This window comes from Chanodichthys erythropterus, chromosome 16, assembly GCF_024489055.1.
Source record: "Chanodichthys erythropterus isolate Z2021 chromosome 16, ASM2448905v1, whole genome shotgun sequence".
Classification (NCBI taxonomy): domain Eukaryota; kingdom Metazoa; phylum Chordata; class Actinopteri; order Cypriniformes; family Xenocyprididae; genus Chanodichthys; species Chanodichthys erythropterus.
Genome location: NC_090236.1, coordinates 34,764,048 through 34,789,110, shown reverse-complemented (window position 1 = coordinate 34,789,110; position 25,063 = coordinate 34,764,048). Strand labels below are relative to the sequence as shown.

The 25,063-nt window shown below is 37.3% G+C and overlaps 1 protein-coding gene across 1 annotated transcript in view; it reads right to left on the bottom strand.

The window, feature by feature from the left end:
- lamc1 (laminin, gamma 1) overlaps nt 1–25,063 on the bottom strand; it is a 74,438-nt gene that overhangs the window by 16,230 nt on the left and 33,145 nt on the right. Inside the window, exons 2-7 of the mRNA XM_067362548.1 lie at nt 16,578–16,882; nt 11,998–12,128; nt 8,851–9,017; nt 6,782–6,970; nt 6,288–6,405; nt 5,117–5,215 (exon numbers count right to left, since the gene is read on the bottom strand). Coding sequence (XP_067218649.1) covers nt 5,117–5,215; nt 6,288–6,405; nt 6,782–6,970; nt 8,851–9,017; nt 11,998–12,128; nt 16,578–16,882 — 1,009 coding nt within the window. The remainder of the gene's footprint in view (nt 1–5,116; nt 5,216–6,287; nt 6,406–6,781; nt 6,971–8,850; nt 9,018–11,997; nt 12,129–16,577; nt 16,883–25,063) is intronic.

Sequence of the window (25,063 nt, the reverse complement as noted above, 5' to 3'; positions counted from 1 at the left end):
TCCTCAAGAACCAATGAGGTTCATTTGCATGTTACGCAGCACATTTGAGCTTCTTCAAGAACCAATGAGGTTCATTCTCGTGTTACGCAGCACATTTGAGCTTCCTCAAGAACCAATGAGGTTCATTCTTGTGTTACACCACACATTTGAGCTTCTTCAAGAACCAATGAGGTTCATTCTCGTGTTACGCAGCACATTTGAGCTTCCTCAAGAACCAATGAGGTTCATTCTTGTGTTACACCACACATTTGAGCTTCCTCCAGAACCAATGAGGTTCATTGTCGTGTTACGCAGCACGTTTGAGCTTCCTCAAGAACCAATGAGGGTCATTTGCATGTTACGCAGCACATTTGAGCTTCTTCAAGAAACAATGAGGTTCATTCATCGTGTTACGCAGCACATTTGAGCTTCTTCAAGAACCAATGAGGTTCATTGTCATGTTACGCAGCACATTTGAGCTTCCTCAAGAACCAATGAGGTTCATTTGCATGTTACGCAGCACATTTGAGCTTCCTCAAGAACCAATGAGGTTCATTTGCATGTTACGCAGCACATTTGAGCTTCTTCAAGAACCATTGAGGTTCATTCATCGTGTTACGCAGCACGTTTGAGCTTCCTCAAGAACCAATGAGGTTCATTGTCGTGTTACGCAGCACGTTTGAGCTTCCTCAAGAACCAATGAGGTTCATTTGCATGTTACGCAGCACATTTGAGCTTCTTCAAGAACCAATGAGGTTCATTCTCGTGTTACGCAGCACATTTGAGCTTCCTCAAGAACCAATGAGGTTCATTCTTGTGTTACGCAGCACATTTGAGCTTCCTCAAGAACCAATGAGGTTCATTCTTGTGTTACACCACACATTTGAGCTTCCTCCAGAACCAATGAGGTTCATTGTCGTGTTACGCAGCACGTTTGAGCTTCTTCAAGAACCAATGAGGTTCATTCATCGTGTTACGCAGCACATTTGAGCTTCTTCAAGAACCAATGAGGTTCATTGTCGTGTTACGCAGCACATTTGAGCTTCCTCAAGAACCAATGAGGTTCATTTGCATGTTACGCAGCACATTTGAGCTTCCTCAAGAACCAATGAGGGTCATTTGCATGTTACGCAGCACATTTGAGCTTCTTCAAGAACCAATGAGGTTCATTCATCGTGTTACGCAGCACATTTGAGCTTCCGCAAGAACCAATGAGGTTCATTGTCGTGTTACGCAGCACATTTGAGCTTCCTCAAGAACCAATGAGGTTCATTGTCGTGTTACGCAGCACATTTGAGCTTCCTCAAGAACCAATGAGGTTCATTTGCATGTTACGCAGCACATTTGAGCTTCCGCAAGAACCAATGAGGTTCATTGTCATGTAACGCAGCACATTTGAGCTTCCGCAAGAACCAATGAGGTTCATTGTCGTGTTACGCAGCACATTTGAGCTTCTTCAAGAACCAATGAGGTTCATTCTCATGTTACGCAGCACATTTGAGCTTCCCCAAGAACCAATGAGGTTCATTGTCGTGTTACGCAGCACATTTGAGTTTCCGCAAGAACCAATGAGGTTCATTGTCGTGTTACGCAGCACATTTGAGCTTCCGCAAGAACCAATGAGGTTCATTGTCGTGTTACGCAGCACATTTGAGTTTCCGCAAGAACCAATGAGGTTCATTGTCGTGTTACGCAGCACATTTGAGTTTCCGCAAGAACCAATGAGGTTCATTGTCGTGTTACGCAGCACATTTGAGCTTCCGCAAGAACCAATGAGGTTCATTGTCGTGTTACGCAGCACATTTGAGCTTCTTCAAGAACCAATGAGGTTCATTCTCGTGTTACGCAGCACATTTGAGCTTCCTCAAGAACCAATGAGGTTCATTGTGTTACGCAGCACATTTGAGCTTCCTCAAGAACCAATGAGGTTCATTTGCATGTTACGCAGCACATTTGAGTTTCCGCAAGAACTAATGAGGTTCATTGTCGTGTTACGCAGCACATTTGAGCTTCTTCAAGAACCAATGAGGTTCATTCTCGTGTTACGCAGCACATTTGAGCTTCCTCAAGAACCAATGAGGTTCATTGTCGTGTTACGCAGCACATTTGAGCTTCCTCAAGAACCAATGAGGTTCATTGTCGTGTTACGCAGCACATTTGAGCTTCCTCAAGAACCAATGAGGTTCATTGTCGTGTTACGCAGCACATTTGAGCTTCTTCAAGAACCAATGAGGTTCATTCATCGTGTTACGCAGCACATTTGAGCTTCCGCAAGAACCAATGAGGTTCATTGTCGTGTTACGCAGCACATTTGAGCTTCTTCAAGAACCAATGAGGTTCATTCTCGTGTTACGCAGCACATTTGAGCTTCCTCAAGAACCAATGAGGTTCATTGTCGTGTTACGCAGCACATTTGAGCTTCCGCAAGAACCAATGAGGTTCATTGTCGTGTTACGCAGCACATTTGAGCTTCTTCAAGAACCAGTGAGGTTCATTCACCGTGTTACGCAGCACATTTGAGCTTCCGCAAGAACCAATGAGGTTCATTGTCGTGTTACGCAGCACATTTGAGCTTCTTCAAGAACCAATGAGGTTCATTCTCGTGTTACGCAGCACATTTGAGCTTCCTCAAGAACCAATGAGGTTCATTGTCGTGTTACGCAGCACATTTGAGCTTCCTCAAGAACCAATGAGGTTCACTGTCGTGTTACGCAGCACATTTGAGCTTCTTCAAGAACCAATGAGGTTCATTCATCGTGTTACGCAGCACATTTGAGCTTCCGCAAGAACCAATGAGGTTCATTGTCGTGTTACGCAGCACATTTGAGCTTCCTCAAGAACCAATGAGGTTCATTGTCGTGTTACGCAGCACATTTGAGCTTCTTCAAGAACCAATGAGGTTCATTCACCGTGTTACGCAGCACATTTGAGCTTCCACAAGAACCAATGAGGTTCATTCACGTGTTACGCAGCACGTTTGAGCTTCTGGAAGAGGTTGGTTCTCGTGCGTCAATCAGGTTCAGTTGAGCTTCTGTTTATGTTCACTGATCAATGTTTATGTGTGAATAAAAGCCTAAATTAAATCTGTTCATCATATAAAGCGATCGAGTCCCTCAGAAAATTTGGACTAAACCGCTCGATTCATATGGATTAATTTTACTACTCTTTATGAACTTTTTGAAGCGTCAAAGTCTCAGTTGTGTAGCTGTCCATGGAGGGACAGAAAGCACTTAGATTTCATCAAAAAATATCTTTATTTGTGTTCTGAAGATGTACAAAGGTCTTACGGGTTTGGAAAGACAGGGTGAGTAATTAATGACAGAATTTTAATTTTTGGGTGAACTAACCCTTTATTTTGTGATTTTAGTTTTATTTAATATTTGACATGTTACTGATGAGGGACATTTCAGGTATTTTAATAAATGTCATACTAATTATTTATTTAAATAAAATTATTATTACAGCTTTATTTATCTAGATTTTAATTCACTATTAGATTTTACTTCATTTGTAAAACCTTCTTACAAAAGGTGTTGTGCAATGTAATTTATTCAGCACTAAATGGTTGAGAAATACTGTTTTTGGATTTATATGCGGGCTTTACATGTTAAGTCATAACATGTGGAGTGAGGGAAGTAAATGGGTCATCAGTTAACATCAGTGAGATCATTGTTGAGCCTCTAAAAACAAGTCACACATAAATCAAGAGCTGGAGCTTCAGCCACACTCTCTTTAGTCCTTCCTGAACCTGTCTTTTCATTTCTCCCCCTCTGTCTGTGTGTCTCATGAGTATATACTGCAGAGATTATCCTGTCCATGTGTGGCCAAACTCGGTGACTGTGAGGAATGTCACAGCCGACATGTGAGTGAAAGGTTAGAGTTTTCTTTATGCAAAGTGCAAAGCACAGACAGGCAGAAAAGCTGGGATTATGCAAAATCAAATACTTCGGATGGTTGTTTAAATTAATTAATAAAAAAACAAAAAAACATGATATGCTGTTTAATCAACTAAATATCAATATTTGTGAAAAAAATAATACTTTTTGTAATTACTGTAATTTATTGTAATGGTTCTTATTAAACATTCAGAAAGATTTTATTTTTGAAAGGAAATTATAATTCAGCAAGGATGCATTAAATTCATAATGTTAAAAAAAGATTTTTATTTAATGTGTGAAATTATGTTCTTTTGATCTTTCTATTCATCAAAGAATCATAAAAAATGTATTACGGTTTCCACAGAAATATTAAGCTGCACAACTGTTTTCAACACTGGTAAGAAATGCAAATCAGCATACAAGAATGATTTCTAAAGGATCGTGTGACACTGAAGACTGGAGTAATGATGCTGAAAATTCTGCTTTGCCATCACAGGAATAAATTACAATTTAAAATATATTAAAATAGAAAATTTTACTGTATTTTTTGATCAAATAAATGCAGCCTTGGTGAGCATAAACATTTTAAAAATCTCACCGACCTCAAACTTTTGAATTATAGTGTGTAGTCTGTGATTAACTGCATTCATTTTTTATTGCGTTATTCTTTTTATTTTTAAAATTCAATCACCCTTAATTAAAGACTCCCAATGAAATATGTAGAGATGGCCCATCACAGTCAACAGGCAGAACACCAAGCTAGTTAAACTTTGGTGACTGCAAGTCTGGAGGCCCTACATGGTCTGGCTGAGGGCTCTCAGCTGGGAAACCTTTGCCATCCCTGAGCTATTTTCTCTTCCATCTGACACTGAGAGTCCTAATTCTGTTTCTCAGACACACACATGGCCTCATATCCTCTGTGTGTCACCCACATAGGGACTTTCCATAAGAAAAACGGTGTAGACGTCAGACGCCCCTTATAAACGTCTGTTTATAAAAGCTTTGACAGACATCCTCGTAACAGAGCAGGAGCTGAAAGGTGGACCATCTTTATGGGGCTTCTGAAGTGTTGATGTCAGAATTAATTCTGTTGATGACTAGCTTCTAATTTGAGAACATATTAAACAAACCCAGTAACTTTTGTCCTTGTGAACAAGTCAAGTATGGACAATGCTATTGTTTAAAAAGCCACAACAGATGCCACTGAGTGTGTGTGGGTGAACATGTGCATGGATGTTTTATAAAGTAACGAGACTGACCTGTCGCAGCTGAATCCATCCACATTTTCCTTGCACTGGCAGCGTCCAGTCTGGACATCACACTCCTGCGTGCTTCCAGCCGGATTACAAGAGCAGGGTCTGCAGAAGGAGAAATAAAGTCAAGGAGAGGGAATCAACTTTAAAGACACTGTCAAGTCTGCATTCTAATATAACCTTCTAGAAAAGAATGACAGCTTCTGGGGTCCTTAAAACGTTAAAAAATTAAAGATGAAATGTGCTAGGTAGGTGGTTTAAGCCATGCCAACAGGGCCTAAAATGAACACTTGCCAAGTGCCAAATGAAAAATTGAAGAGAGTATATGAAATAGTATCAATCTCAAGAAGACGCAAAAGGGAACTCAATACATTACTTGCACACAGCTTGGGAAGTTTTCTGTGCTCAAACATCTGAAGCGCGTGCCCAGAAAGCCACATCTCAGACAGCATGCGAATACTGAATTGAGCTGTCTTTCACGTCTTCTTGTGCTTGAACAAACTAATTCACATAAATTTATGTAAAAAAAACCCGTTTTGGGTAGTATCCTAGTAAACAGTCGGTTATGGCTTAAGTGAAGGTAAACAGTCCAGAAACCCAATTGCATGTGTACAGTATCAGTATACTGGATCCATGCATTAGGTCTTAAAGTGACAGCAGCCTAATATTCCTATTGCTGTCTGAGTTAATGTTAATCAAACAAAAGACGAAAAAAAAAAAAAAAATTATATATATATATATATGCTTTTGACTGAATAACTTTTGTAACTTTATTAAGGATTAATCTATATTTAATTTATACAGTGAAGACTATGCAGTGTTGTTTTACATTTGATACTACTGTTAGACCAACCTGAAAAACCTGAAAAGCACTGTTCATTTCATTTGTATCTTTGTTGTACTGTAATTATTTGTGCCATTGCTTGTAATTTGATTATTTGTTGTTATTATTTTTACTGGTCTTTAATAGTGTTTAAAATTTATATTACTTAGGCTAGTAGTTTTAGTTGTGGTATCAAATTGGAGTTGAAAATTGTGAATTTTCAATGGTAGCTAAAATGTGTGTCATTTCATGGCTGGCAAATTTTCAAATTTTCAGTCACCAGCCATTGGCAGGTGTGGCAAAAATCTAGTTTTAGGCCCAGCATGCCAGCATGGACGAGTTAAAGCACTTCACCTGCAGCCTGCCTCCGTCAGCGTGTGGTACCCAGGTTGACATCTGTCACACTTATCTCCCATCACTCCCGGCTTACAGCTACACCTGCCAGTGTTGTCACACTGAGTACTGAGAGAACCTGGAAATGAAGAACCAATAAAATAAACAGTTACAAACTCGAGCTCTGGAGGCCTATTCAAATTTTACATCAGAACAAGATGTTAAAATAAGATAATCTCTGCTGGCACCTTCACATATTCACAGAATATATTTGTTTATCTTTGTTGAATTTGAATTGTCAGCGTTGTATTTTTGGAGTTTTGTGAGAACCCTGTCAAAAAAAAAACCCAAAACCAAGAAAAAAATAAACAAAACATTTAAAAAAAAGAAAAAACAATAAATAATAAAATAAAAAATAAATTAATAAAAAAATAATAAAATAAAATAAAATAATGCATCTATAATGCATTTTTATGCATCTTCCACCTTGGTCCTGCAGTATGGCTATTACGCACCAACAGGGTTGCAGCTGCAGGAAAGACAGCGCTGGCCGGAAGGATCTCTGTAGTAGTTGTCCAAGCATCGTTCACAGTTCGGCCCATCTGTATTGTCGGCACAGCTGCGACAGTGACCTCCGTGTCCAGTGGCACGATACAGCTCGGGGTCAAAGTAACATTCCGCGCTCTTTCCGTTACAGTTACATGCTGAAACAGAGACACAACCTCAAGTCAGAACTTCAATATAAAAACTCCCAGGGGTTGCATGAATGTGCCTATTACACAGACAATCACATTTGCACATAAGATAAATGCTTGAAAAATCTGGGGAGGAACTAGGCTGAATTATGCAGATGTGGTTTGGCAATCATCAGGGTTTCGAGTAGGACTTCTGCCTGAGCACTTGGTGGATACAAAACACACTTAGTGGAAATAAGATGATGGAGGAGCAGGAGCTGTGTGGGCGTGAGAACATTGGGCCTCAGGCTGCTGTACATCAGATGTCCACATTAGTCATGCATTTCCAGGAAGTGCCTGGATGCATGTGTCCAGATGAGGCGAGGGAGGACACCTGAAACCTCTTCCATTCACAATATGACTCCAGTTTAAAGAAAACAAAAATGACTCAGTATGGAGGAGGTTAGTCTGTGGGGAAAGACTGTAGTTCTACATGTACTCATGACAGAGGAAATCAAACAGGTGGGATTTTGCATCTTCCTACGTATTACACAATAGGAGACAGAAAAGGAAATTATCTTATTTCTGAGGTTATGTTTTTCATACATGGAAAGTAGATTTATTTTACATGGAAAAAATGTTTTACAATGGAAAACTGTTAATCTAAATGGTCTTTTGACACTTCAAAATCTTTAAAAGATGATTTATACTGCTAGCTTCCAAAAGGTGAAAAAAACAACAACATTAAAATATCTTAAAAGTGTTCCATATGACTTGTGCACTATTTTTCATGTCTTCTGATGGAACAAAATCTCAATTGTGCTCATTTATTTGTGTTTTTCAAATTTGTCAAATCAGTCACATGACTAGCAAGGACTAATTCTGACTTAATGACGTCTAAATTAATGCATTTTTAATCTCTGGTATCAGTGAATTAGCAGTTAGTAGATATTTTCAAACAATGCTAACAGGCTGATATCTAGCTAGCTAACAAAAGGACACTGAAACATTTTATATTTAGTATATTAAGTTTTTAAAATATTAAAACATTTTCCATGTTTTATAGCGGTTGTACCGAATGACCTGATGTTTCAGGACATGCGTATGAGCAAGTGAAAACATGAATTTTTCAAATAGTTCAGAGAGAGTTAGTTACTTTGCTTCATGACCATGTGATCCTTTGCAGGTGTCTGAATGATGTCACATCCTGTCACAAGATAATGACCTCATGACTTGATACAAAATGGTCCCTTTATATCGGTTACTCCGAATGACATCAATGAAATCCATTTTTCTGCACATTCTTTCTCATAACAAAGCAACGACTTCTACACATAATTTTAATATAGTTTTGCACTTTGTTGATATATGATGTTATAAAATCATGCCAGTATAAAAAATATATACATTTATTACATTTTAAGATATTTTAAACACAAATGAAATGGCTGTATTGGCCTTCGGACGGTTAATCCGAATGATCTTTTGACACTTCAAAATCTTTAAAATACCTTTATATATGTAGCAAAATATAATTAAAACCTTTTGGATTCAATAAAAGAGATCTAGTTGTACTCCCTTACATACTTTGGATGTCATATCTTTGTTTTTAATTATTATTAAGGCCTTTGGACCCGTCACGTCATTGACCCATGTACAAACATATACTTTGAATGTAGTGCACAAGTCTGTTTTGACAAAAGGTTGTGATATTCTAAAAATTTCTTAAATATGTCTTAAAGTTTGGCAGTATAAAAAGGACGTTTTTATTTATACAGGTTTGGTATATGATGGTTAGTAAATGATCACATTTTAATTTTTAAATGAACTATTCCTTTATGAGGAAAAACAATTGGAAGAGAAATTAGTCTTTTTTTAGGAAAAATCGACAAAACACACGGAAGACTTACGCAGACACTCGTTGGGGTTTTCAGCGGTGGCTCTTCTCCAGGGGCGGTCATTGTAGAAGGGCTTGCACCTATTGCAGTCTGCTCCCTCTGTGTTGTGTTTGCAGTTACAAACCAGCTTGCTGCGCTCGTTCTTCACGCACTCGCTGGCATGGCCATTACACTTGCACCTGGGTGGGGAGAGGGGAAGGTAACAGACCGGTCAGGTGCAAAGGCCCACCGCACAATGATAGGGCACACTGTACTGTATGTGTACACATCCTGCTGCTGATGTGCGAAACAAGAGACCAAGCAGGCACAAACGTGCCGCAAAGCTGTTCAAACACAGAGCTCTGACGATGTTTGTTGAGCCTATCACTGAAACGTCACTGCACCTTTGTTGTCAGATTGAGTGGCTGATGTCTGTGTTTTTATCATGCCTGTCCTTTGATACGGCGGGCAAGAGTATTTAGTACAGTACAGTACAGTACAGTACTACGGTATGCAGTGCTTTTTTTTTTTTCATCCCCAAGTCTTTTAACCAGCAGTAAATATTGCATATTAAAGCATATCAATCTGGAAATGCATTTCATTTGTATTTTCATATGCAATGCCAAAATAGAAGTAATAAAAGCATCTTAAAGGATTAGTAACACTTTCAAATGAAAATTAGCCCAAGCTTTACTCACCCTCAAGCCATCCTACTGTAGGTGTGTATGACTTTCTTCTTTATGATGAACATAATTTGAGATATATTAATAAATATCCTGATGCATTCAAGCTTTATTATAATTAATAAAGGCCTTCTGAAGCGAAGCATTTGTGTAAGAAAAATATCCATATTTAACCAGGTGAAGTAAAAGTAAAATGAACTATGAAGTATAAAGTAAAATATCTAGCTTCCGCCAGAACTGGCGTCATATCAGTTAAGCTTTTTCCGTAAGTTGAATAGGGAAGGCATAGGATGTAGCATAAGATAGATATTTTACTTCATAACTTGTTAAATATTCAGAAGGCCTTTATTAACCCTCCGGAGCCATGTGGAGTATGTTTATGATGGATGGATGTGGATGGAAGCACTTTCTTCAGCTCATACTCGTTGGTTCTGCTTACTGCCATTATAAAGCTTGGATGCATCAGGATATTTATTAATATTTCTGTGATTATGTTTATCAGAAAGAAGAAAGTCATATACACCTAGGATCGCTTGAGGGTGAGTGAAGCTTGGGCTAATTTTCATTGTAAAGAACTAATACTTTAATTGTAGTCCATATGACTATATTTCTAGTCTTCTGAAGTCATACGATAGTTTTGTTTGAGGGACAGACTGAAATTTAAATTCTTTACTGACAATTGTAAACAACGTATGTTAAAAAAAAAAAAAAAAAACATTATATATAATGTTTTTTTCAGTTTTGCAGCTTGACAGTTTCATTCCAGTATTTTTATGCAAATGTAGGGACACAATTAAACAGTATACATTTTAAGTAAATATTCTAATAAAGTTTATATATTTCCAAAATGCACAAATAAATAAGACTGTATTTTATTTTTATCCATTAAGACAAACTACAATGGAAACAAATTTACAGCATAAATTACAATATGTGGATCAAAAAAGTCATGTCGTTGAATAATTTGCTGCGATGTTTGGCTACTATTACTTCCTTGAAATGTCTATTCTCTCCCCAAGTGTCACTGGCTTCATCTTTAATTTCTGTTTTTCACCTTTTTTTCTTCCACTTTAAACACATTGGACATAAAAGTTGCTTTTATTTGCAGGATATTCCAATTGTTTGCGTTTAATTTGCAATATTGCAATAGATTATTAAATTTGCAACTTGGACAGAAAGCAACATAAAGTAACACAACAAAGATTTATGAGGGGAAAAAAAATTGTTTTAGAAATTTTTTAAAGCTCCTTTGCAACTTTGCCAGATTCCAAAAATCAACTGAACATCCATTCATGGCCACAATTTGGGCACATAAGGGGACTTTTTTGTCTTTTACTTTGTCATGAACATGCAGCAGTGAGCATATTCACCTACAGAGACACTTTGACAGAGGCCTCAGAACAAGAGAGGGCTTGTGCAGCTGAAGCCACCTCACACACATTGTTTCAGGTGTTCTTTGGCAAAGCCTTATGGAAAAGGTGAGGCGAGGAATAATAACTTGGTGGAGGATATGCACTCATCGGACATGCATTCTTTTCCTAACATACACTTATCAGGGATGCATTAAAACTCCCAAGACTCTACGTTTCTGGTTATCAGATCACACAAGGAACGTCCGGCTGCCATTCAGCACTGATGTGTCTGCTGGACAGGAGCACTGAGGCTGTGAGGCAGCAGGTGTAAATTATTCCCTTCAGCCTCGGCCTTGTTCCCTTTCCAGACTCTTTGCCCGCCCCATTCCAGTTCCTCTGTGCTCTGTAATCCAGCACTCCCAGGCAGGAATGTAGGGAATGTGGGCTGTGTAATGGAAATCTGCTCCACATTTCAAACTGATTACGGTAAAAAGACATGCAATGGAGCACCAGGAGATGTTTCACACTTGCTCAACAGTGCTCTGATCCCGTATAAGGGCTTCTTCAGCATGTCCTTCATCTTAAAAGCTTACTGTCATAGTTTACAGATTCCACTGACTGGAAATAAAGAGATATTTCTTTCACTGTCGTATCTAGAGTTAAGATAACTGCACAGGAATTCCGTTCGGTCCTTTTATATTATATATTTATATTATATATATATTATATACACACACACACACACACACACAATTGAACAAAATGGTTTAAAACAAGACATTTTTTGCTATTTTTGACCCATGTGAGGTAAGAAAAGGCTTGCTCCACTACATCCCAATCAACCCATTTCTCTCAAAGTGTAAAAACTCACACTGCAGCGATCTAATCTTTCAGAGCGTTGGTTCATCTCTTTTGTTTGCACACTGAAAAAAAAAAACCTCATATCATCTTTCAGGTCACATGTCCAGCATTCCAGATGGAGCTGTTGATATCCTTGGTTTGAGTACAAGGCAGATATGTGAATATCTACATATTGACATATTTACACTGGAGAGTGAAGCAACACAAAGAACCACATCCAGAACAGCTGGAGATGCTGATTTAAACTTACGTTCAGAGAGCAGATGTTAAAACTGAAAACGTACCTTCCTCCCACAGCAAAGTCTGAGATGGCGTAGTAGTAGGATTTGAGAACTTTGGGATCATTGAAAACTTCATCTCCGAAAGTGTTTAATCTGTTCAGGGTCACTCTGATGTCTGTGGCAGTCACCCAGTCCTGACAGAGAGAAAACAGTGGTGTTACACATTAGGCATTAAAAAAAAAAAGAAAAAAAAAAAAAGACAACAACAACATGGAGGAAAAAAAGAATGTAGATAGAGAAAGGTCGGTCATAGATAAGCATGTAAAGATTTTTTTTTTTTTTTTTTTTTAATACTTTCGCAGGGAAGGATTCTTCCCATCTGTTCTGTGTGCAGATGTTTAAAGAAAATAAATCTTCAGGTCTCTAATCTAAACCAAACCTGCTAGAGTCACACTGAGTCACTGTAATGTCTGCAGAAAGGTTTCATGGGAAGAAAAAAAAAGCGTGGCGTTTAGCATGTAATCATTTAGAATAATGTTGCACATTACTTGCAGTTGAACTTTGCCTGCTTTGGCCACATGTTGGGAGTGCCAATGGAAACAATCTCAGAAACCAAAGAAAACATGACTCAGACCAAGACATTAGTCCTTTTCTAAAAACTTAGCATTTCCTTCAGCTTTGCTATAAACCGTGTGAGCTGTTATTTTACAAGTGGACTGACAGAATAGCACAGGGGTTTAAAGTGGAGCTAGGCAACCCTGTAACAACGGTCAACATTTTCAGTCCACTAAATCTCTGCTAGAACTGAGGAGTAAACTTCCTTAAGTCATTCTGACACCTTATCCAGATATATGTATCAAATCCGAAGCAAGACGCAACCCAAAGCAATGCGTTATGCAGACAATCTGTAATAAAAATCATAAACTCACACATTAGTTGTGGTAAACGGAAGCTCAAGCATGTTCGCATGTGAGACGGTTCAGTCTCGTGTGTTACGCAGCCTGTTTGAAAGGTATATTCTCGTGCATCAATCAGTTTTGGTTTAGCTGTTTATGTTCGATGATCAGTGATTATATGTGAATAAAATCCTAAATTCAATCTGTTCATCATATAAAGTCATTGATTCTCTTCAGAAAATTTGGACTAAACTGCTCCATTCATATGGATTAGTTTTACAATCTCGTTATGAACTTTTTGAAGTGTCAAAAGTGCCAGTTGCGTAGCTGTCAATAGAAGGACAGAAATCTCTCAGATTTCATCAAAAAGATCTTAATTTTTGTTTCAAAGATGAACAGAATTCTTATGGGTTTGGAACGACATGAGGAAAAAATGACAGAATTTTCAATTTTAGGTGAACGAACCCTTTAAGGATGGGCATACCATCAATTATTTCAAGCTGCGGATTTTATATATCATTAGTGTTGTCAAAAGTACCGACCGCAGTACTGAAATTTAAAAAAATATGACGCTTTGAGCGCTATTGAGTGGATTCCTAAACACCTCTGATTGGCTTTTGTGTTCACACGCTCATCAGACATGTCTGTGATTGGTTACAATGATCAATGCACGGTTTGAAAGCACATGAAAGTGTTTGAATTTGAAAGCGTCTATCACACTTGCTTTCAAACGCTCCCTTGTGCATCTGTGTAAGCACTCAGTGAGTGCATATGTCTATTTACAACATGTTTTAGAAGTGTTGATCATGGTAGCCAATCACAGACATATCTAATGAGCGAGTGAACACAATAGCCAATCAGAGGTGTTTACGAATCTGCTCAACAGCACTCAAAGAGTCACATTTGTAAAATTTCAGTACTGACTTGGTATCGTGGTCAGTACCTGTGACAACAAATATCATTGTGTAATTTTATATATCACAGTTTTTTTTTCCATCAGCACTGCTTGGGAACATAAAACAAAAAAGTAACAGCTAATTATCAGCTAATGATGACAGATGACGAGTGAAGCAACTTGCTGTGGATCATTTCCAAAAGTCCACAAACAAACCTTGTCATCTTTACTCATCACATGCTTCTATATTGGAGCAGGCATGACAGCCACCTAAACCCACAGAAACAGATCTATTCCTATAAAAAGAGTTTGGGGCTTTGATATTAATAGTTTTACGCCACATGAGATGTCTGATATGGAAGCATCTGACGACAGTACTAAATATGTACATTTGGTAAAGGTAACATTACATTACACATGACCACGTGAATCACTTATTTGGTGATACATAACTATATTTTAACTGTTTAAGTGAAATGTGAATACTAAATCAAGTGACCAATGGTGCAGTCTCATTACACTGAAGAAGAGCTCCCAAAACTGAAAAAAGGCATCATAACTACAAATATTCAGACCTCAGGCGTCGTCCTACAAGAATATCTATTTCAGATTGTCTTTTGTAAAGTAGAAACTATGCAGACTGACTTGGATGTTCAACATGTGAAAGTACATGGTGAAATGAAACTGATAAAAATGATTCAAAAAGACACAAATCAATCCAAATCAGAACCCAATGTTCCAGCTCTTGCATGTACACACTGCACATCATCCGTGCACACGCACTCTTTTCCAGCTGTGTCCGTGTGCTGCCAAGCACAATCAGGACGGGGTGGGAAATCTGGGGGTGTCGCCTAGTAACATGTTGCAACTGCTGGCTGTGCTGAGCGAGCGGGAGGCAACGTACCACCTGGACGTCACACCACGGGTCTCACGAACACACAACAACCAACCAGCCTGCTTCCATACATGAATTCAGCCATACATTATCTGCTGTCCACCCACTTCTGCTCATATCTCACACACTTAACCTTTTCTCACCTCCCCGTAACCAGGGCAGCATCTTGTTTTGGCTCAGTGTGCAGGCCATTTTCCCTGCCTGACAACAAATTCCATAGTCAGCATGCGGAAGGACTGACTCAGCTCAGTTTGGGCTGAGCGTCTGTCTCTTATTCAGCTAATTAGTCTGAAAAATGTTTTTTTGTGTGGTTGTGGTCTCTGGAAGTATATCAAGTTCTGGTTAGCTGAAATAATGTAACAGTAGTATTTCTGTGGCATGTAACGGGCTGAAACATGCTGAAACGTGCTGAAAACACACTGTAAACCTATTTGTGAGCATTAAAATTGATGCTTTAATGAAGCAACAAAATAATGGTGCAGGCTACTCAGCCACGGAGTATAAAATAAAAAATAAAAAATTATCAAATAAAATAATTTATTCAGCAAGGATGCTTTGAATTGATCAAAAAAGATTTTTACAGAAAGTAAAACAAATCAACAATTTTATTTTATATTTTAAATAAAAGTAAAATAGGTAAAAGTATACTACCATTATAAAGTTTGAGGTCAAAGATTTTTTTTAATGCAAGGATTTTTTTAATTGATCAAAAAAGATTTTAACAAAGTAAAACAAAACATTAAAATTAAAATAAATAAACTAAAATAAAATATAGGCAAAAGTATATTACCATTATAAAGTTTGAGGTCATTAAGATTTTTTTCAATGCAAGGATGCATTGAATTGATCAAAAAAGACAGAAATTAAAACAAAACAAAATATAAACTAAAATAAAATTGAAATAAATAAAAAATAATAAAAATAAAACAAAATAGGTAAAAGTATACTACCATTACTACCAAAGTTTAAGGTCATTAAGATTTAAAAAAAAATAAATAAATAATGCAAGGATTTTTTGAATTGATCAAAAAAGACAGATAAATTAAAACAACGCAAAATATAAATAAAAAATAGAAAATAATAAAAATCTAAATAAAATAAAATAAAACAGGTAAAAGTATAGTACCAGTTTGAGGTCATTAAGATTTTTTTTTTTATTTATTCAGCAAGGATGCATTGAATTGATCAAAAAGAAAGATAAATTAAAAACAAAACAAAATGACCTAAAATAAAATTGAAATAAATAAAAAATAAAAAACAATAAAAATCAAAATCAAAATAAAATAAGATTTTTTTTTTAATTCAGCAAGGATGCATTGAATTGATCAAAAAAAGACAGATTTTTACATAAAGTAAAACAAAACAAAAAAATATAAACTAAAATAAAATTGAATAAAACTAAACTAAAATAAATTTTCCAATTTCACAATATTGCTGTTTTTACTCCATTTTTGTTCAAATAAATGTAGTGAGCATAACAGACTTCTTTAAAAAAAAAAAATGGACTACCACTTATTAAATTAATAAATTGTTGACAGAAAAATTATCATTTGAACAGATAATTACCATTTATTATTATTTTCTGCAATTGCAGTTAAACAGCAGCAACTTGTTGCAACTTACTTTCCAGAAAATATGGTAAATGGAAATGTGTTATTTTATTGTTTTATTTTGCAAATACCAATATCTCTCACATGCAAACCATTCTAAATTACGAGTTGTTTTGTTTTAGGCTGCAGAAAGTTGCTCAATCTGCACAGAAAAATCTTGGAAAAGTAACTTGGCTGCAATCACACATTACTACACAACCACACATCTGGAAACTGAGATTTCGATTCCCACCAATAACTTTGTTATGTCTGAGACTGTGAATGATGTGATCGTTTTGACTTCATGAGTGAGTTAGGGGAATCAAAGAAGAGTGAGCGACCAATAGTGATAACAAAATGAGAGATACCTGCAGTACAGGGCTGTTGTCGAAGTTATATGCACTGGGTCGGCCCTCGAGCGTGGAGAAGGCCACGTTTCCTCCGGTGAGGGGTGAGATGTCGCTAAACTCATCCGTGCACAGAGCCTGCTGCTCGTCCTCGCTCGTACGGATAAAGCCGCGGTTGGTCTTGCTGTAGGTCTTCTCGCAGGAGCCGCTGTAGTACTGGTAGGGAATCCAGGGCCCGTCCTCACTGGTGCGCTTGTAGATGGCAAAGCTTTCAGGACGGCTGGTGTGGAACTTCAGACGCACGTAGGTGATGTCGAAAGCCTTGCCTAGAAGAAAAGAGAAGGCAATATGAGGCACTGAATACTTCATTCCTTTTTTGTTTCGTAAAACTCATCGAAAACACAAAAATTTCACACCATAAAGCACTGAAACTGAACGGATCATCAGAAGGTCCTACTATTCAAATGGAAAATTAGCAGAATCAGCATGCATTGCATGGGAAAGTCACAGATAGACATATGCTGCGTATCCTCACCGTATCCGATCATATATTTAGGTAAACATAGAAGAGGAAATCAAAGAGACATGTTCTATAATGTACAGAGAATGCAAGGCAGATATAACAGATTAGCTGGCAGTAGTGTCTGCGAAATAAAGGTAGAACGAGTTCAGATAAAGCTGGAAGATGACTGGATGGATACCATATGCTCTCTTTACTAAACAATCTGTGCTTGAGTACGGCCCACTAAAGATAGAGCTGGATTCAAGGACTGGATAAGACACTAAATCAGTAACGCTGGTGTCAAACATACACACATCTCTGAAAGATTGCACAGAATCAAGGTTAAGCAGACAAGCCTGATACTACACACAGCTGGCATAACGCCATGCAAACATAACCTTGTTCTGCTCAAAATACCTTAGAGCTCCTTCCTGTCTGATAAGATCTGCAAACCCTTGTCCTCAAATTTCTATCGTTCAGCTCATTTTTCCCTTATAGCTGCTGTAAGAAGCAGGGTCGCTTTTGAAATTGTCATAATGTGAAAATCAATTTTTTAGATGAATTTATTCAGAAATACTTGATGACAAATACATTTTTTTGTATTATTTATTCAAAAATACAATGGAATCTTCTATAAAATTTATATTTGCAGCTTTAACTGCCGCTAAAAAACTATAATGCATTTCTTCGAACGTAGAACCTGGAAGCGCTGCAATGAAAATAGAGTAGCAGAATGACAAATTTGTTGCAAAAAAGTATTCTCGTCACTTCATAACATTAAGGTTGAACCACTGTAGTCACGTTGACTGTTTTAACAATGTTTTTACTGCTTTTCTGGACATTGAATGTGGTAATTTCATTGCTTTAAATAGAGGATAAAAAAACCTCTCGGATTTAATAAAAATATCTTAATTTGTGTTCCGAAGATGAAAGAAGGTCTTACGGGTGTGGAACGACATGTGGGTGAGTATTTAAATGACAGAAATTTCATTTTTGGGTGAAATAACCCTTTTCCTGGAGGGCCACAGTTTTGCTCTAACCATAATCAAACCTGATCCAGCTAATAAAGGTCTTCAGGATTACTAGAAACTTCCAAACAGGTGTGAGTTGGAGCTGGTTGGAGCTAAACTGTGCAGAGCTGCGGCCCTCCAGGAATTGAGTTTGAGACCACTGCTTTAAACTTTGTCAAAATAGCATAATATTTTTTTATAAAACCACATGAAAACAGCATGAATACAAGGAGTATATTTATAAAAGCTTGGCACATGTGTTTAAACTAGTCTTTTTTTTACTTTTTAAGGTTTTTCAATTCTTTATTGCGTACATAATTATCTCTCTACCATGATTGGAATAATTTCATCATCAACCAGCTTGAATTCTTCTTTCCGCTCTTTAATGCATAACATGCAATCAAACATTTTCTCGTAAAATGACAAGAGCATAATCACCCCTTTTTTTTTTTTTTTTTTTTTTTACAAGAAGCTTAATGTGCTAGTCTGGTTTTCAGCAGCTTACGAGGTCCTTCAGCAATTTTACAGAGCGTGTAAAAACATATTTTTGCATGTCTGAGCAAGCTATGTGTGTTTGAGAGAGACTGTAACCAGGGGCCAATGGAAAGGGCATGGAGAGGCATCATTTATTTAGTGCGAAGAAAATGACACCATCTTTCAGCAGGGCCACGGGGGAGACCAATGTTTGCTTTAGCAAAGAATTTGCACTCCAAACAAATCCGCAAAATCTAGGGACAACGGTGTGTTAAGTAAATAGAGTGAGAGATTGCATCAAAAAGTTAAACTACAGCTAAAGCAGGGACTGATGTAAAGCAATGACAAAAAGACTCATTCCTTGCAGCAGTCTCTGAGGGCATTATGGCTGTTAACATGAAAATGAACTTGCTGACTTTTAGGAGCCCCCTGCACACATCAGGCTGTCAAGGTCAAAGTTCAACAGAAGTGGGAGAGATTTTTACAATGGGGCGTGGGCTTCTTTTGTTAGTGAATGAGATGAAAATGCCACACGTAGCTTTAAAAAAAAAAAAAAAAAAAGAAAAGGTGAATCAAAGATTTAGAAAAGAAAACAGCTATTATCCAAAAAGTACAAAAAAAAAGAAGGAAAAAAAAAATCAGAGAACTAGTCCTTTTTCCTGTCTTTTCCTTACGTAAGTTATTGTGTGGAGTCAGAAGGCCAGGAATATACAAAACATGTCATATGGACTTTTCTGGTGGTTCTTCCATTCCATTTTTTAAAGCTGTTCTTCTATACAATGGACATGGATGTGACTAGCTCCTCACATTCTGCTACACAATTTCTTTTAAGTTCCACAGAAACAAAACTTTTTTTTGTTTTTCTTCCCGTGGAACTCAAATTCATGATGTTCATTTTTGAGTGAACTTGCACTTGCAAAATTTCACTCTAAAATGAACTTTCTGTCATCATTTACTCACACTCATGTTGTTCCAAACCTCTATGACTTCTTCAGCAGAAAACAGAAGAACATATGTAGCAAAATATTCGTTTTCTGTCAATACAACAGACAATGACTACGTTTACGTGCATCAATAATGCGATTATTTCTCATAATCGGAATAAGGTCTTAATCGCAGATGTTTACATGACACAAGCAGAACTCTTCACTCCAGTTAACATGCAATTTTCATTACTCCGATTATTCGCTAATAAATATGGTTATACCACACACAGATAGGCATACAGTATGTATGTTACCAGCCATTGTTTTAATCTACTCGCATCAAATTCAAAATACATTTTTATGGACGTACTGGATATTTTTTGGCGCCGTGACAAACATCGCAATGTCGGGTTTGCCTATGCTGTCGTCACGTTTTTCGCGCAATTTGTAGAAGAGAAAAACTTCAGAATCATGTCATGGTCGGAGTTCATTCATGAAGTTGTGTGAACAATACACGGCATCCGTGTAGAACCGAGCACATGCGCACTTTGGTCAGAGCGGTAATAATGCTATATTAAGGTGTTTACATGCCTGTTTATCGCGATTAAAAAAAAAGGCGTACGCCACACAGTTTAATGCGATTATGGTTACTACGATTCTGATGCATTTACACGAGGTAAAGTTTAATCGCCATATTGCCAAAATCCCATTATAAAATCGCATTATGAGGGTGCATTTAAATGCAATCAATGTTGTTTTGGACCCCACTGACTTTAACTGTATGGACAAAAAAAAAAAGCTGAAACATTCTTCAAAACATCTTTTGTGTTCTACATGAGAAATAAAGTCAAATGGGTTTGGATGAGGGTAAGTAAATGATGACAATTTTATAATTTTGGATAAACTCTCTCTTTAAAAGTGACCAGAAATGACAAAGAAAAAAAAAAAGAAGAAGGAAAAAAAAAAACTGTATTGGAATCACCGCACAAGTTCTTGCAAAAGAGTGAAAATGATGACTGTCATGCTCATGAAAGAAGATAATATTTCCATGCATGTACATTGGAAATTTGCCAAACACAAATTCAGACAGCACAACAGTGAGTCAAAGGTACTTTCCAGCAACACTTTTATAGCTGTCAATATTTCTAATGGGGCTTTCAAATTCTGCTCTCTTTTTGGCAATCGGGTGACTTACTCTTATTCACAAGTCTTATCCAGATGTTTTCAAGCCAAATTGTACTTTAATTTGTCTCTTAGTCATACTGTAATTCACTGCAGTTCAGGTGCACTGACACAAAGGCTGGGAACAATTGTGCCCAAATACTAATCAAGTCCTGCTTTGAACCCAGGAACAATCCAAGGCACCCACATTTGACACAGCTACGCCATGGATCCGACAACAGCAGGATGGACTTTTAAACCTAATACCCAAAAAATGCAACGCCTTAAAGCCTTCACATGCGAGTCGTGCATGTATTTCGCTGACTGCTCTGGCATTGTGGCGAACAGTGCCATCATTGATGTCTCACCTCTGAAGTCTCTCCGGCATCCTCGCAAAACAAGACGAACCAAATGTGTTGGCAAAGCCGTGAAGAATCAAGCCAGAAGCTGGCTGAGAGGGAAACAAAAAAGCCCCTTCACGTAGTCAACGCACTTCAGAAGGACAGACAAAGAGCACTTGAGCACTGACTCATAGTGTTCACTGGAGCATTGCTGGAGCTCAAAGGCATGACTGAAGCCAGGGTGCACACGAAGAGGAAAGGGTCAGGCCCTGTAGGGGGTGTCGCACTGGACAGTCTTTGAACTTATACTTGATGACATCTCATCTCTGTCACAAAGACTTCGGAGACTGAGAGGGTGCAATTTCAGGGTCTGCATTCTGGAATAAGAGAATTAAGATGGAGGCCTGTTTCAAACAATGTGGTGGAAAGATGAAAATAGGACAAATCATGTCCAGTTGCATTATACCACTGCAGCAAAAGCGATACATGACGGTATTATCAGAGCAAAGAAAAAAGTCCTGATGAACATATGGAGATAGGTTAAAAATATGGGAACCTGATGTTCTCATGATCCCAAAAATATTGCACATCCTATGGGCAATTAATCATTTCCTCTTTGGGTCAACAAAGCAGACATTACGCAGACCTAAGCCATCATCGGCTGCAGCTGTGGGGGAAGTAGACACAGGTGTCTCCTGAATTTGAGAAATACTGCAGTGATGAGCAGGAGGAGTCTCTTTTCTAGAGTGTGAGCCAGCTGTGCGTACAGACGGAGAACATACTAGAACATATGAAACATATAAAATATATTACACAATACTTCAGAGTATTAGAGATTTGTTGAAGTAAACTTCATTTAGTCTTTTTATTATTTAATGGTTTTGAGTGATGGCTGGTTTTATTTTTTAATCTTCATGGGTAAAGTCACTCTCTCTGCTCATGAACTGGTGTGAAGTCAACTGTTGTACTGAGGTTTACACCAGGAGTTAAAGCTTTTCACAAACTCCACCTAATTAGGCTCATATGGAGGCAAATTGAAGGGTTCTTTAATCCCACCATTAATGGGAAATTCTTCTACACCTAATCACTTATTCATTATTGCTGCCACTGAATGCAGATATGAAGTGGACTTAAATCCACAATGGGGTCCAAAAGTCTGTGACTCCTAGAGAACATGGTTACATTCTACTTCATTAATAGTAGAAGTGAAATCTTATTGCAGTTTTGAAATCACATACGGGGGAAGTTTGGTTCATCAGCGAGCAAACATGACAGTCACGCGGCTCTTAGACGGTAAGCTTTTCTTTGACTGACTTTTTGTGTTCGCGATCTTTTAACACATTGACAAGTCTAGACCCTAAATATAAGACAAACCTGTTTTTTAGATGTATTTCTAAGAAAAAAAAAAACATTTATATTCAGAAAAATACGGAAGTAACTTTTTCAAAATTGATAGTCTTTTTAACCAGGTTTAAATGAAAAAAGCCAACATTTTCCTAAAAGTCTCCGACTGTTAGATCCCACGGTATTTTCTCAATTCAAGTATGTGCAAAAAAAAAATATTGCCAAATTATTTCACTCTTCAATAATCTGCATTAAGTCCATTCAGTGTGTTATGCGTTTTGTGGCACATGAATGAAAGCACTACATGGTTTTACCCAGCCCTTCAAGTTTAAGACTGCCCTAAGCAGAAGAACAAGAGGAAATCCACCACTTCTTCCAGAACAATCAGGGTATTGATGATAAAAATTGTGGGGCTCCCCATTGTGAGGCTGAATAGATAAAAGACGGATATAACCACAAAAGAAGAAAAACAAAAGAAAGAAAAATCCTTTCCATGCTGCTCAGATCAAACTGTCTCAGGCATATCCAGCATCAAAATCTCTGGAAATGTCAAGCACAGCTTTATCAGTTATCAGACATGACCTTCTACTCCACTTCCTCTGTCTTTCACAATCTGTCTTCACTCACACAGACACATGCAGTCATATCTTCACCAAAGAGAATTATTTTCTTCCTTACAAAGTGGTCTTTTATTGGTCTTAAATCCTTCTCCACAACTACAAAACATCAAATAACTTCTGATTTTGTGCTTAGTATGGATAACATTTCACATTGGGCCGAATTAGAACCCTTATCAGAGAGACAACACCCTTGAGGCGACCTTGGTTTATGTGCCTTGCTCAAGGTCACAATCTCTGGTTATCAGCCTTTGGTAAACAGACTCATTGAGATGCAGTTTCTCTCAGTCTCATACCCTTTACCAAAACTGAGACTTTGTGACAACTTATGACAGGAGTTGTTGAGGTGGGAGGAGGGCGAGAGCTTGCTGAACTGCCTGGAATGTGCTTCCGCACATAATGACGCCAGTGTGGGGGGTCAAGCAGACCAAAAGAGAGATTGAAAAAGACAGTGGGAACATCTGCAAATTATCAAAAGCAAGGGGACAACATAGACTAAAAGAAAGAGGTAAAACAGAGAAGATAACATCAAGGACCATGGGGGAGAGACATATTTGATGAAACTTGTCACTAAATCAAAGAATGCAAGACAGACATGGTTAAATGAGAGAATCATCCTGGTTGAGCAAAAACTGCAGCCATAAACAAGTACATAATGAGACACAAGGCTAAGTCAAAGAAAAATACATTAAGCCGCATTAAAGGGATCATAGAATGAGAAATTTCCCATGATCTTTTGTGATAAAAGAGGTTATTGTGCTATAAAAACACTGTATTGTTTCAGAACTCAAAATGTCATCTGCTTCTGTTATCAAAAGATGATGAAAAAGTTAATTAAGAGGGTTAGGGGAGCAAAACACTTTGCCAACTGTATAAAAGAGGACGGAGAAAGGATGTACGCCATTAAATTTAAGGCATGTCCTCTGAAGGAGGCGAGGAAGTTCATGAAATGCCACTGTGAGGTTCAGTGTGGCTTAACTGATCATTATGAAAGATGAGAGAAGGGCTCAGACAACACGCTGAGGCTTGTGTGCCAATTATAAAAACTATTCTATTCAGCAAGATGTTTTTGAAAGAAACTGCAAGGATGCATTACATTCGCAATGTAAAACCTTTATAAATGATCTTTATCTTGATCTATAATTCGAGATGGGCGCCGCCATCTTAGTTTGCGCTGCAGTTCACAAAAGTCCTGTCAGTCGGATTTACAGCAGGTTAATTCATAATTTTCTTCCGAAATATATGCAAGTAAGTGGCTGGTGAACTGGAAGAATAATAGAGTAAACTTTATAGTTACTTAGGCCCATTATGTGTGTCTGATATGAATAAATGTTGCCAAATTATATTTGTTATTGCTGCTTCCACTGATGTCGGACATCAATGTGTAAATTATAAACGCTTAATGTATTGTTTTAATGGTGATTATGCATATTTAAATGTCTGAAACCTTAAAATAAACATTATGTGCCTGAAAACACTGCATAGCTGTGATATATGACAAGAGCTGCGCGCGTCCGTCTTGTAGCCAGAGCGCGAAAGCACAGTTTGAATCTGGCAGTTATGTGACATCGCTGAACGTTCTAAATCCCATATGTGGTACCGTACGCCCAGGGGCACTGAAATAAAAATCCCATATGTGGGACCGTACCGCTCAAAGGGTTAAAGTGAAAGCACACATTTGATGGACAAAATAAATATGATTTCACACAAAAAGTGCTCAAAATGTACAGAATAAGCATGTTTAGTGTGTTTTAACAAGAATTTGACTATGTCAGCAAAGAAAATTAAGAATAAAAAAAAAATATTTATAGACAATTTACCCTTAACTTTAATTATTCAGTTTGGATGAAAGTATGGAGTGTTATAAAAAAAGAAAATATGATTTTATATTATATATATATATATATATATATATATATATATATATATATATATATATATATATATATATATATATATATATATATATATATATATATATATTATATATATATATATATATAATATATAATATATATATAATATAACATTGATTTCTGAACTTGGAGTGGTCTCTTAATTTTTTCCATAGCTATTTATATATATATATATATATGCAATAATTTACAAATCTCATAAACTTATATTTTATT